General features: G+C 33.7%; 2 protein-coding genes across 2 annotated transcripts; both read left to right on the top strand.

Moving 5' to 3' along the window:
• Positions 1 to 8,226, top strand: LOC21399359 (nicalin-1). The gene is made up of 14 exons (XM_024169290.1): positions 1 to 386; positions 1,315 to 1,484; positions 2,751 to 2,854; positions 3,709 to 3,775; positions 3,901 to 3,990; positions 4,068 to 4,232; positions 4,339 to 4,479; positions 4,611 to 4,688; positions 5,239 to 5,351; positions 5,440 to 5,500; positions 6,200 to 6,367; positions 6,961 to 7,062; positions 7,271 to 7,360; positions 7,804 to 8,226. The coding sequence occupies exons 1-14, from the start codon at positions 116 to 118 to the stop codon at positions 7,864 to 7,866; spliced, it is 1,683 nt and encodes a 560-aa protein (XP_024025058.1). The 5' UTR covers positions 1 to 115; the 3' UTR covers positions 7,867 to 8,226.
• A 1,154-nt stretch (positions 8,227 to 9,380) lies between these two features.
• Positions 9,381 to 12,076, top strand: LOC112092652 (DNA-directed RNA polymerase V subunit 7). Its single transcript, XM_024169296.1, has 2 exons — positions 9,381 to 9,483; positions 11,269 to 12,076. Exon 2 carries the CDS (start codon positions 11,290 to 11,292, stop codon positions 11,827 to 11,829), a length of 540 nt encoding a protein of 179 aa, XP_024025064.1. The 5' UTR covers positions 9,381 to 9,483; positions 11,269 to 11,289; the 3' UTR covers positions 11,830 to 12,076.
• Positions 12,077 to 14,036: the final 1,960 nt, after the last annotated feature.

Genomic DNA, 14,036 nt, shown 5'->3' with positions numbered 1-14,036 from the left:
CACAGAACACACACAGTCTCTTTATATACATAACCTTCTCTAGAGAGAGGAATTCTTGTTTGTTTGTGAGCTTCCGCAGATCGACTTTGTTCGCTTCATTTCCAGAGCAACAACAATGGCTCAGGGGAAGCGGCAAGTGATGGAATCGATGTTCCCGGTGATCGAGCTGGTCGTGATTATCCTTGCCTGCGTCGAGCTCTGCGGCGCCGCCACCGTCGTCGACGTCTACCGCCTCATCCAGTACGACATCGCCGGCGTCCCATTCGGATCTCGCCTCGCCGCCCTCAACCACCACGCCGCCTCCACTCACTTCCCTCCCGGCTCCGATCTCTCTCGTACAGTTCTCATCATTCCTTTTCGCGACCTCAATATCTCCTTCGTCAAAGGTCACTTTCTTTTCATTTTCTAGGGTTCATAATTTCTAACCTTTTTTCCCCCCCTTTTGGATCTAATTCGTGATCGATGATGCTCTTATGAGTAAAATCGAATATAATAGTGTTTTTTTTTTTTAAATTGGATTTTGGAATTTTTAGGCAGTAGAGTTCTAAACTGCTTATTTTTCAAGTGCTCATAAGAGAAAGCTTTTTAGTGACCATATTTGATCTAGTATTTTTGATAATCCAATGCATTGGATTCTGCAATGTTTCATGGCCATGTACTTGATCTCGTATTCATTTTCTCTTTGGAAGTGGTTTCTGGCAAGTGCTTATAAGAGGTGTTTTCTTTCACAAATGAATAAATGGTCATTAATGACAACAAGATGCGGATATTGATACTTTGTAGACCTGGCCTACCTCTAGTGCTCCCTAGTTTTGATGTGATGGTATAAAAATTTTACTTTGTACACAATAAAGTCAACATTCAGAAAAATTTTCAATGTACATGTAGAGTTTCTAATTTGTAACCACTTTTTATCTGGATTTTACCATCTGTCGATCTAAATTGAAGTGGTTCCTGTGCTCTCCAACAGGTCTACTGTGTATTGATGGGTGCAAGTTTTCGATTGTGGTATACACTTCTGAATAAAATTGATTATGAAGTGTATTTTACGTTTTCCGGGATATTTGCAATTTTGTAAAATGCTTGTATCAAGATCTTGGATTGAATCAATTTTTTGGTGCTAAGGAATTCAACTAAGTAAAATATGGTCTCCACCATAAGAAAGAAAGCAAAAAACGGAAGAAATTAGATGTGGTCCTATTTATTTGTGAAGTCTAATTGGATTCTTTGTTTCTGTCATGAGTTGGGTGAAGAATTATCCTCCTTGATTCTTCTTTGTTTGGTAATGATTGGTTTTTGGGAATTGTGTTGCAGAATATATTTCTCAAAGACAGCCTCTTGGAGGCTTGCTGTTTTTGCTTCCCCAGATATTTAGTTATGAGAACAAAGACGGGATCGGGAGGAATCATCAAGATCATGAACGTGAGCAGATAAAAAATGTACTGGCAGAACTTGAGCAGTTACTTGTACACTCGAACATACCTGTAAGTGAAACAAACTCAACTTCTCGTATGCTTTCTGCATACATGACTTAATGTTCTGCTGTTTATTTCTGATTTTTATCAGCTCTTTTACCTATTTATGTCCATATACAATCTTGATTTGTAATCCTGTATTCCATAGGTTTTAGGCTTTTAGTTTCATTATTGCTCAACAACTAGCAGATTCATTTATTTTGATTTGTCAATTTTGTTATATTTTGGCCCGTGTGGTTCATAGGTTTGAACATATATTTTGAGCAAAAATTCATATTTTTCTAAGAAAAAAACACTCTAGCAAAAATGTTTGAATTGTGGTTCAAACCTTTTGCCAAATAGGGGCTTAAAATTGTCTCTGATTAGTCTTTTTCTCCTTGGTCTTAAGATACTATGGCTCTTTGCCTAACTTTCTCTTTTTGTGAATGAAATTATGCTACTTATTAATACAACGAGGATTGTTTGTGGTTGATGAGATTTTTGTCCTCTTATTTTTCTTGTTAAGGACTTATTGTCCTTGTCTTCTTGTTTGTACTTGCTATGCCATTTTTTCCCCCAGTGGAATTCTTCGTTTATTGAAAACAGACTAGTCACTAATGGCCTGAGGTATATGATTCTTTAACTTGTTACATCTCAGCTGAATAGAAGAATAATCTTGGTTAATTCTTGTAATTCTCGTCAATTTATTCCCTGTCAGCTTTGATTTTAAGATATGTCCAACATGAAATTCTAGGTATTTGTGTTGCATCTCAGGATGACTTTTAGCAAATCTGGAACCAACTTAAATTAACATGCCCTATATTATCCTCATTCTACGAGTCATCCTTTCTTGTTGTGGGGTTCGTCTCACTGTCCTTGATCGTCTGTAAGAATCAGTGGCTTTTTTCTTTCTGACCAAATTTCCCGAGCATTTCATGCCATAAATGCACACCCATATCTCCACCTTACTCCATATATACTATTGACATGGCTGACCTCATAAAGTAACAGCTTTAAAGAGAGTTCCCTCTTTTGTGATGACACATGCTCAAACTGATTCTCCAAATTCTGTTCTTACTCTCTTAATTTTTTCTTGCTATCTGCTTTATGGCTTAGTATAATAGGTCGGTAGCAAGATACTAAAAATTGGATGAATTCCTCAACTTAGCATAGAAGTTGCATTCTGTCAATACGCGTGTGTTTTATTTTTAACGCCAAATGTGGGCATGAATGCCCCTTTAGACTTCAGAGCCTTGTTTCTAATGAATGTTTCTTTTCTCATACTTTCTGTTACAGTATCCCGTATATTTTGCTTTTGAAGATAGTGATATTGAGGCTGTTTTGGCTGATATTAAGAGGAATGATGTCACTGGCCAACCTGCCACTGCGACCACTGGCGGGTAAATGTTTTAATTTTCTGCGATCAAATAATGGGACATTCTTTTGAGAGTCAACCTAGAAGTTTTATTTTTTATTTTTCCCTTCTTGAGGATACCTAGAGCTTTATTCAAGTATTTCAATTTCTGACAAATTGGTTCAATAAGTTGCCATTGATGTCTTTCGTAAAATCATTCTGTCTTGTAGTGTATTAACTGTATTGTGACCATGTTTTGTAAGTTCAGCTGATTCAAAGATTGGTTGAGGAATAGTGCTCCTTAATCCATTTGTGGTGGAGGTTAAAAGTAAATTAATAATTAGAGAATATTTGTGTTTTTGTACTAAATGGTATAAAGTTTAATTTTTTGCTTGGAAAATGATATAAAGTTTACATGTTATAGCAAGTGTAAGACTATTTATGATGCTTGCGCTTATATGTTTGCAATCTTTTTATCTGTAGATGCAGATTCTGATCTTGGCAAGTTATTTGCTTGCGTGTATGCTTATTTAATTATCTGTTTCTCTTGGTTGCACTTGAAGAATTTTGTATAGGACTTGACTCCAAGTCTATGGATTTATCTCTCCCCATAGATAATTCTCATGTCACCCTAGAAAAGTACACCTTTTCTTCTCCTGCAAAATTTTGTTGAGCATAGATCTTTGTGCAGGTTTTTCACATTAAAACATAAGGTTCAAGAGTCTTAGTAAACGAGAGAGAAAGAGAGTATTATTTTATGTGATTTTGGTCTTTTTAAATGTTAACGCCGATGTAGTTGTTTTCTCAACATAAAAGGTGATCATGTATTTTTTTTCCTTGAGATTGATAGAAAAGTTGTACGGTGGTGGTTATTGATCTTTCATTTGGTGGTGAATGTAGATACAAGCTTGTTGTTTCAGTGCCAGAACCTAGGAAGGTTGCATCACCCACCATCACAAATATTCAGGTAAGCATTTCAATTTTTTTTTTTTTTTTATCAGTACCTTTCTAATAATTATGCCGTGGTGAAATAATTTATTTTGTCTGCTAGATTGTGTTTGTGAATTGTTTTATTGTTTTGAGCAATAACAGGGATGGTTGCCGGGATTGAAAAGTGATGGAGATAATCAACTTCCAACTATTGCCATAGTAGCATCTTATGACACATTTGGGGCTGCTCCAGTATGTAACTCATTATATTTATTTTTAAATCAATTTCTGTGAGCTTCATAAAGGTCTGAGAAAATCCATATTTGTAGGCTTTATCTGTGGGAAGTGATAGCAATGGAAGTGGTGTCGTAGCGCTTCTTGAAATTGCTAGGCTGTTCTCTCTTCTCTATTCGAATCCTAAAACAAGAGGGAGGTACAATTTACTTTTCGGGTTGACTTCTGGTGGACCTTACAACTACAATGGAACACATAAGGTTTTGATCTGTATTACTGTATTTTTCTTTCTTCAAAATTTTGCATAATTTTGCGACATTCTTTCCTTGCTTGTGGTCTGCTTATTACGGAGTTTACAAATTGTAGTGGCTACGAAGCTTTGATCAACGTCTTCGCGAGAGTATTGATTATGCTATTTGCTTGAATAGTGTTGGCTCATGGGATAATGAATTATGGATTCATGTTTCTAAGCCTCCAGAAAATGCCTACATAAAGCAAATTTTTGAAGTAAGCTAACAGAAGTTTGCCAGATCTGTTATAAGATTGCTGTCATTAATTAAATTAATTTGCTGATCTCTTGATCTGATGGATGGCTTTTCTTTCTTTCTTCTATTTTTTTTTTTTTTAATTTTTTGTAGGGTTTCTCTAATGTGGCTGAAGAATTGGCTTTTAAAGTAGGTCTGAAGCACAAGAAAATAAATATTTCAAATCCTCGAGTAAGTATCCACGCTTGAAATTTTCTATATTGGTGACAATATGTTCTGAATCTGTGAATCAGGAGGAGAAATGTTTTCTTATAACTTATGACTAGGTTTTTTATGATAAAGGTTTGAGACGTTTTTTTGCGCAATGAATGTGCACGGGGCCTTGAACTTAAGAAAATGCATTTACTTTGACACAATTTCAAGAACTGAATTTTGTTTATAAATTATTACAATGTTTTCACGATTGTCGTCATCCCTGATATAACCTTGATAACTTCCTCTGTAATCTGTAATCAACCATTTTTTAAATTTTTATGTTGTTGATACAGATACTTAAAGCGACTGAAAGTAGATCTTAATCTTCTTCGATCTTATCTTACCTGGGAAAAATAGGAAGAAAGAAAATGAAGTTACTCACTTGATATTTTTTGTGATACCTTGATATTTTATGAGAACAGATCTTGCATGTTTCTATCATGTTATGTACCTTTGCCTTTTGCATTTTGCATTTTTCCTATATTCTATTGTGAGACCAGGTGATGAAGCTGCTGGCCTGTTGTAGGTAGCTTGGGAGCATGAACAATTTTCAAGGATGAGAGTTACTGCTGCTACCATCTCTGAACTCTCTGTTGCTCCTGAGTTATTAGAAAGAACGGGGGGTTTGGTTGATAGCAGGTTTTGTTTCTTGTACTCCTTTCTCTTGTTGCTGGGAGTTCACTTCTACTATAAAAAAAAAAATTCTTAATATGTTTGATTTCTCCAGGGTTTTTACAAATGAAACTGCAATTATTAGAAGTGTCAAGTTAATTGCCGAGAGTCTTGTGGTAAGGTTATGGCCTTGATTATGACATTTTATTCTATTTCGTAACGAACAAGCTTGAAAGCTTATTAGGCTTGGAGAGAGCTGCATTGTTCTCGTTTATAATTCTTGAAAGATACTACAGTGATTTTGAGCATGCATGATCTGGTTTGGATGAATGGTGTTTTACATTTGAAAGCTTGTTCACAATCTCTTCATTGAAACCTCTTTCCCCTTTTCTTTCTTTCTTTCATTCCTCCCTCCCTCCCTCCCTCCCTCCTCCTTCCTTTCTTTTGTTTTTGATATTTTTATATTCTAACCAATGGGCATGGGATGTTTTCTTCCCCACGCTTGATTTTTGAGAATTTTTATGTATTGGGTGTCTCAAATTTTTTGGAATGTGTGCTGGGGTGGATGTTGTTCGGGAAGCATTTTTTTTTTCTTTTTTCAGGTGCATTTTAAGGGTGGACTTCAACCTACTGTTTAGTACCCTCTTTGTAAAGAAAATTAGATATTACCAATGTTTAACTATGATCAAGGCCGCTGCTAGTATGAACTTGTTTGTAATCTTACAAATGTAAAAATGTATTATTGGTTTTTAGCTTCGAGTAGATCTCTCTCTCTCTCTCTTCATACACACGCATGCAAAACCTATTTATTAATATGCCATAGCTAGGTCATAATATGTATAACTAATCTTGTTATTATCCTTTATTCTATGCAGAGACATATTTATGGCCACCAAGAAAAGGAAACGGTGACCTTTGCAGACAACAGTAGTCTAGCTGTAAATCCCTTTTACATTAGGTCGTGGTTGGATTTTTTGTCAAGAACACCTCGAGTGGCTCCATTCATGTCGAAGAACGATCCACTTGTCTTGGCTTTACAAAAGGTTTTACAATCTATATGATTATATGTTCGTACAATTTTTTTTTTTTTTTTTTTAGTACATTGAGTTTCTGTCTAGAATGCAATTCAAGAATGTATACATATGTAGCGTACATATCAAAAGATACATAGGTTCTCAAATTTACGATACGAATTACAATATATACCATTCATCTAGTACCTCTGTCCTTTCGGAATTTATTTGAAAAAAGGGAAATAGGTATGTTTTTATCATTTTTTTATTTTTTTTTTTTTTTTTTTTTTTTTTTTTTTTTTTTTTTTCCTTTTTTTTGGGTGTTTCTGGAAAATGATATGTCATGGTCCTTTTATTTTCTTGATATTAATATGTAAAGCAAGACTACTATGGTACATTCTGAATCTGAATGCATTTTTTAAAAAAAATATTATTGGTTTTAGGATTTCTTTTCCAATGAACGGCACTTTGTTCCTTTTAAGATCTCAATAGCAATTCCCGAAGGAGAAATAGTAATATATATTCTCTTGAAAGGAAAAGGTCGTATTTGAATATCGGGTCTTTGCTTCTTCCTTGCGTTGTATCTCCTTTTTGACCCATGACATTTTGTTTTTCATCGACAGGAATTAGAAGAACATACTCATGAAGTGAGCTTGCAACATGAGGTGCTCGATGGAATGTTCACTTTTTATGATTCATCTAAAGCTAGGCTTAACATATATCAGGTATTAAACATCAATGTTGTGTGATTTTGCGCTTGCCTTTGGCCTTTGCAATTTAATATTACTTTTTAAAATAATATGCCATTTCTCTGTCACATTTTTTCTTGAGAGTTAGATTACTTTGTATACCGATTTACTACGGGCAGTCATTCGCCTCTAGTTTTATGGTTATCATCAATTCATGATCATATATTCGAGCATCTTATAACAGGTTGCTAGCGTGACATTCGACCTGCTGTTGCTTCTAGTCCTGGGATCGTACTTGATTGTGCTATTCAGTTTTCTTGTCATCACAACTAGGGTACACACTTATCCTTTCTACTATTTGATAGATTATTCTATTGCATTCTACCAGTTTTTTGTTAGGATCCTGGTTGAGTCCCGCATTGTTAAAATATGGGCTTAGCATGTGAGTTTATAACCCACTTGGGCACCTTCTCCCTACAAGCTAACTTTTGGGGATGAGTTCTACCCAAAGGTTATAACAATTAGTATCAGAGCATGCTCCTCCTCAGGCCCACGTTGCGGAAGGGGCGACCTGGCGAGGGGAAACCTGGAAATGCCAGAGTGGGTCATCCAGAGTGGGCCGCCGTGGACGTCGGTGTCGGAAGCGTGGTGGTATGTTATGCTAAGCCCATACTTTAGCAATGCGGAACTCAATCAGGATCCTAACATATTCTTCCTCTGCATTGAACATACTAGACATTTGAATATGCAAAATCACTGACAATGCTGTTCGAACAGGGTCTTGATGATCTAATCAGTATATTCCGAAGACCTCCTTCTCGGAAAGTGAAAACAGCTTGATATCAAAGTTTCTTCCATGTAGTTCAGATTAAAATTGCAGATCATGAGTTCATTTTTAGTTTAAGCGATGTCTTGGTTAGTTCATGACACGAAGGATGATCCGGTCTGTCTTGTTTAGATGTTCATTATTAGTGTCAGGATGAGAACTATTGAGGTGCTAGAAAAATTTTGTTAACGATTCACATTTCAACCATGTATCAATCCTGGAAGTTTTCTTGCTGCCAAGGATTATGACTGCTTTTAAAGTGAATTCCATTTGCGCCTAACCAGACAAGTGATAGAAGATTTTATGTTGAACAAGTGAAAAAGGCGCTGTCACCTTTCCGATGGGTACAGATATTTTTGCATTTAATATATAGGGGTGAGTTTTTAATAGTTACATTTATGATTATTCATTAAATATAAATATAAAAATTTAATGACGTGGTGTGATAAGTATTTAATTTTATTAATTATTATAAATTTTGTTAGTTAACTATCTTATTTATTTTAACTGTCGGATGAATATCTTACGGTTAAAATAATTATACTTATTGATTAATAAATATTAAAGCAGCCATTAAATTTTAAAATTAATAGTTTGAACTATTGTTAATGTTTTAAATTGTCTTCATTTAGTTTTCTACCAAACATCAATTTGAACTTTAAACAACAATCTGAATTGAATTGTTGGGTTAGAATTACTGAAACAAACAAGGGTTTAAAAAATTCAAACTTTGCCTCTTAAATTTTATTAGTCTATTTAAGTATTTTTATAAGAATTTCTATTAAAATCAAATTGGGAAAAAAGAAAGTTAAGTGTGGTAATGTAGGGCATGATTTTTTGTCCAAAAAACTCAAAAAAAGACAACTCGAGTTCTAACTTTATTTAAGTTCATGTTCTTTTAAGTTTTAACTTTATTCAACTTTACTCAACTTTATTCAAGTTACAATTTCAACTCAAGTTATAATTCAAATTCTACTCAAAAATTACACTCAAGTTACACTCCAAAAGAACAATCATGTAGTTTTTTTTAGTGGGAACAATTTAAAATTTATGAAGTAAAGTGAGAGCTTTTAACGTTTAAGAGTAAATTGAGAATAACCTTAAAATTTAGGGCACGTGTAATAACAATCCTTATTTGTTAAATATTTGTCTAATAAAATTATTTTCTATATGTAAAAAAAAAATCTTTTTAATTAGTCATAAAATGAGTTACACAAATAAAAAAAATAAAAAATTACAAATTCTATCATATTAAATACCTAATTTATTAAAAATATCTCTTTTAAAAAATTCTATTTTTTTAACTAATTCTAGACTTCTAGTCTAAAAATAGAAATATATGAATAATTTTATAAGGGTAAAAATAAAATAGAGCCCTATTTTAAAGAATAACCCAAAAAAAAATTAACACACGTTCAGAGCCTGTATTCAGTTTTTCAAAAAATAAATGAATAAATAAATAAAAATAAAAATCTTGTATTTAGCACCTATATTTTAATTTTATCGATCAAAATCAAAACACAATTCATAAACCCTACCCTCCTTAGAAGTTATAAGCCACCCTCTCCTCTCTTCACTGCTGCTCCCACGTCGCCGTGCTCACCTCGCTGTCGCCGTTGTGCTTCTCAGGGGTAAGCCTTAGACCTTTAAGTATAGTATGTCTTCATTTTTTATTCATTATATTATCCCAAGTATCTTGTGATTTGGAGTTCTATGCATCTTTAATTAGAGATTTGGTTGAAAAATAAAAAAATAAAATGGGCAATGGAGTTTTTAGTTTTATTAGTTATTTATGGTACATGCAGAAAGCTCCTATATATAGTCTCAATTACATTTTGTTTTAAGTGTTAAAAAATAAAACATCTTGTGTAACATTTTAATTGATATATGGCATAATATTATTAACATACCCCTTTGCAAACATGCTTTCTACATTATATTTGAGCTTGTTTTGCATTGTGATTCTCCGTATCAGAGAAATAAAACTACTAAACTGTTACAAATAAGAATAATAGAAATAAGAGAAAAATATTTTTTGGTTTAAGTGCATTTTGAAAAAGGGGGGGGAAAAAAAACCATAGAGCTCTACCTCCTAGCATTTTTGTGAACCGATTTCAAGCCACCTGAAGCCAAGCTCCTTCACAGTTGGTTTTCTGTTTGTGACTTTTTGTAAGTTTTGTTTGAAGTTGGGATTTTGTGGTGGAAAAACCAAGTCTTTAAGGAGATGTGAACATTTCTGTTATAATCGTTCATTTCCCTCCCTTTGCTTCTTTCTATGATAAGATTTCATAGATTTTACAAATCTCAACGTTGGTTGCTTTGGAATGGAAATCTTAGCTCATTGGATGGATAATAAGGGTTATATTGTTGCTATAATTTTCAAAGTGGGTTGCCTTGTATAGATGAGATGCAGACATTGAGGAGTGAGTGGGACTGGGAACAATGGAGATAATACACAGGTCTGTTTGGGGAAAACAGAAAACAGTAGAGTGATAAGGAGGAGATTTTCATCAAGTTGTTGACTATAAGAATGAAAAGAGCTTCAGTTGTGTTCATCATTTTTGTTTGAAGTTGAAGTTGGGCTTAGATTATTGAAGTTTTGTGTTTGAAATTTTGACAAATTTATGAAATGGAAGTTAGTTTATGGAATCTTTTTATTATGGAATTTGTTGATAATTGATTGATGTATTTGGAATATGTTTGATTGTTGAAAATTGCTATTGTGATTTTTGGTTGATATTGGTGAAAGTTGCTATTTTTATTAATTTGTGTTTAGCTGTTTGTGATTTTTTGTTTATTATTTGACAATTTTTTGAAGAATAATATTATATTTCAATTGGATATTGTTAATGTCTGAGATTTCTTTGAGATTTGTGAAATTGGTTTGATATTTGTATTCTGTACAACAGAGGATTTTTTTTTTTTTTTGCTGGGGGAATGTTGTTTGAGCGTGTATATTGGTTCTATTTTTCCACCCTTTAATTCTGCGAGAAAAATAGTGCTCTACAGGTTAAGAAAAAGAAAGAAAGAAAGAAAAAGGGAAATTGGTTAGACTAGACGGTTTTGAATGTTTATTTTATCAATTTGGTTGGTAAATTTGGATTGCAGTTCTGTGAGGTTTAACTTGCAAATAAAATGATCGATACTTTGCTAGTAGGCAATAGCATGTTCTGCTTTCTTATTTTGGCAAACATCGATACACAGCTAACTATGTTGATGTCTCAAGAATGAGTCTTTAAAAATTCATTCTTCAGATGTCAGTGCATTGCGTCCTAAAAGTGTTGGATGCATTTTGTGTTTGATTACTGCAAATTTGATGCTGAAAAGTACTCTTTAACTAATGTTGATGCTTTGATTGCTAGCATTGTCTCACTCGTGACTGTTACCTCGAAATGATGTTCCTTTTTTTGTGACAGATATTTGGAAGAGTAAGAACAATGTTTCTCAAAGTGCAGTTGCCCTGGAATGTTGTGATTCCTGCTGAGAGCCTGGACACGAACGGATTGATGCTTCAGAAATCGATTATCATCCGTCTTATGGGTGAATTTGCTGCTAAAAGGGCAACTAAAGATCTTGGATACGTTCTCGCTGTCACGACTTTGGATAATGTAGGAGAGGGAAAAGTAAGGCAGCTGACTGGGGATGTGTTGTTCCCGGTTGTCTTCAGTGGTGTTACATTCAAGATTTTCAGGGGGGAGATACTAGAGGGTGTTGTTCACAAGGTGCTGAAGCATGGAGTTTTCCTAAGATGTGGGCCGGTGGAAAATTTATATCTTTCATACAACAAAATGCCTGGTTATACTTATTCGGCTGGTGAGAACCCAATCTTCCATAGTGAGTCGCAACCTACTATTGAGAAAGATGTCGTGGTTCGGGTCATGGTCATAGCGACCAAGTGGCTTGAAGCTGAAAGGGAATTCCAGGCATTGGTCAGTTTGGATGGTGATTATCTTGGAGTACTTGGGCCTGTTTCTTAGCATGGTTCTTCTATGCTTGCTTATGGTGTTGTAGTTTGTTTCATGGTGTTGGGGTTTAGATGTTTTAAGAACTGGGGAAATGTAAAGAATGAGTTTAGTATCTTGCCACTTTGTAAGGTGATTCTCTTGGTCCCATTTCATTGTGCGGGCCTGGTGAGGTCGATCTGTAAATATTTGATGACTACAAAAACTTTTTTTTTTTTTTTTTTTTTGCTTTGTTAGTTTTCATAATCAATATGACTTCAATTTACCCTCTTGTTGTTCGTACGCTAACTGGGACCTCCTTTCTCTTCATAACACAAGGATGGGAAAATTTAACTTAAAAAACCAAAATAAGTTAAAAATGTTTTTAGAAAATATCTTTTTAAGTTGTTAGTTTCTATTTAATTAATGAAAATGGTAAGGGCAGTTTGTCCTTAAAAAGAAGGGCAGTTTGGACGTTATGTCTTAAAAATCAGTTTTGGATACTGAAAAAATCTTTCGTTAAAGGTAAAGATGCCGTTTTAATATTTATTGAAAACACAAAGATATTATAAAATGTTTGGCTGGAGTACTAAAATAATTTTATTTCTTTTTAAAAAAATTCTTTAAATACGTATGAAAACTAAAAACTCCAAAAATGAATTAAATACATTTGCGGTGTTTGTGTTTTGAAAATGAGAATTGTTCACAGCCTGCACTTTGTGCTTGGTTTTTTCATCTTTGTATGAGTCTTCCGATTTTGTAGCCATGGTCGTGCCATCTTAGATGCTTTTGTTTAGAATTTACTTTTTGTGTTTCTAGTGTTGAATTATTGTGATGCTTTGACCGAATGGTTGACAAGTGGCCTTAGGTGTCTGGTCCCACGCAATGCTAAATACAAGCCATCAGTTAAATAGTTTTTTCAATCTGCATTAACAAACAAATATTCTGCGTAAATCATATACCTTGCCTTGGGTTATGGATTAACTTGAATGATGCTTACCCGTGAGTTATGGCATGGAAATATATCCTATTTGTCCTAGCTAGGCAAAGAAGCACATTTTAATCCTCAGTCGGGTACTCAAGTGTAAGCTGAAAAGAGTATTATCAAATGATAACTAGCTGAGAAATAAATGGCTACACGACCTGGGAAACTTGCGGAAAAATTTTTTTTCCAAGATGACAACTTTTCTTTATTGTTTCCTTATTGGTACAAAACATCCGCTCAATATGTTTTTTTCTTTTGTTTTTGTTTTTTTTTAAATCTATGACCATGTTACATTTTAGAATCGATCTACACTAATTTCTCTTTTTTTTTTTTGTTTCTTTAAGAGAAAAAAAAATGTTAGAAATCAACACTTTGCTGGAAACGGCCATGCGCTGCAAATTCTCCTTGCGAGGTTCTAAGCCTTTATCATCTGCATAAAAGCTTTTAGACAATAAATTCTTGCCAAAGTACTTGTATACCTGAAAACAAAATTCGAGAGCTGTTAACTAGGAAACCTGGAAGGAATATAAAAAGGGTAATAAACACCACGAGTTAGTCTAACATCACATGCTTTAGAAAAACGACAATAAAACGTAAACGACAACACACTGGCAATCCTAGCAAACAGAAAACGACGAATAAAGGAGACGAACAACGCGTTAATCCACAAAATAAAATAAGATGACAACGAGCTAAATAACAATAATAAATAATCGACATAAGTATGGGAAACGACAGTAAAATTATAAGGACGTAAAATCACACTAACATATAAACGACAAAAAAGAAAACGACAACGGAAAAGGTGAACAAACAAGTAACAACATCAAAGTAGGAATTAGGAAACGATAGCAATCATAATAAAATGATAATAAAATTAGAATGCGACAAAAAAAATACATGGAGATTAAAATCGACAATTAAATTGGCAAATATTCTATAAATGCATTCTGTATTTCATTCCCCAGAAAAAAAAAAAAAAAAAAAAAAAAAAAGGGAAAAATTTTTAAAAAAGTTTTTTTTTTTTTTTTCCCCAAAAAAAAAAAAAAAAAAAAAAAAAAAAAAAAAGTAGGATTGAGCGTACAAAGAAAAAAAAATCTATTGATATTTTTAGGGTCCTTAGTTTACTGCCCTTTATAGTCATTTCTCAATTAGACGCCATGAAGTATTGTTCCTCCTAGTGGTCGATAGCTTTCAGAACTAACAATGCTATTTTTTAAAGCATTGAGAACACTTTATTTGAGTACAATTTGATTAT

The sequence above is a fragment of the Morus notabilis genome, unplaced genomic scaffold (genome assembly GCF_000414095.1).
Source record: "Morus notabilis unplaced genomic scaffold, ASM41409v2 Scaffold133, whole genome shotgun sequence".
NCBI classification, from domain to species: domain Eukaryota; kingdom Viridiplantae; phylum Streptophyta; class Magnoliopsida; order Rosales; family Moraceae; genus Morus; species Morus notabilis.
This window is presented reverse-complemented; position numbering and strand designations above follow the sequence as displayed.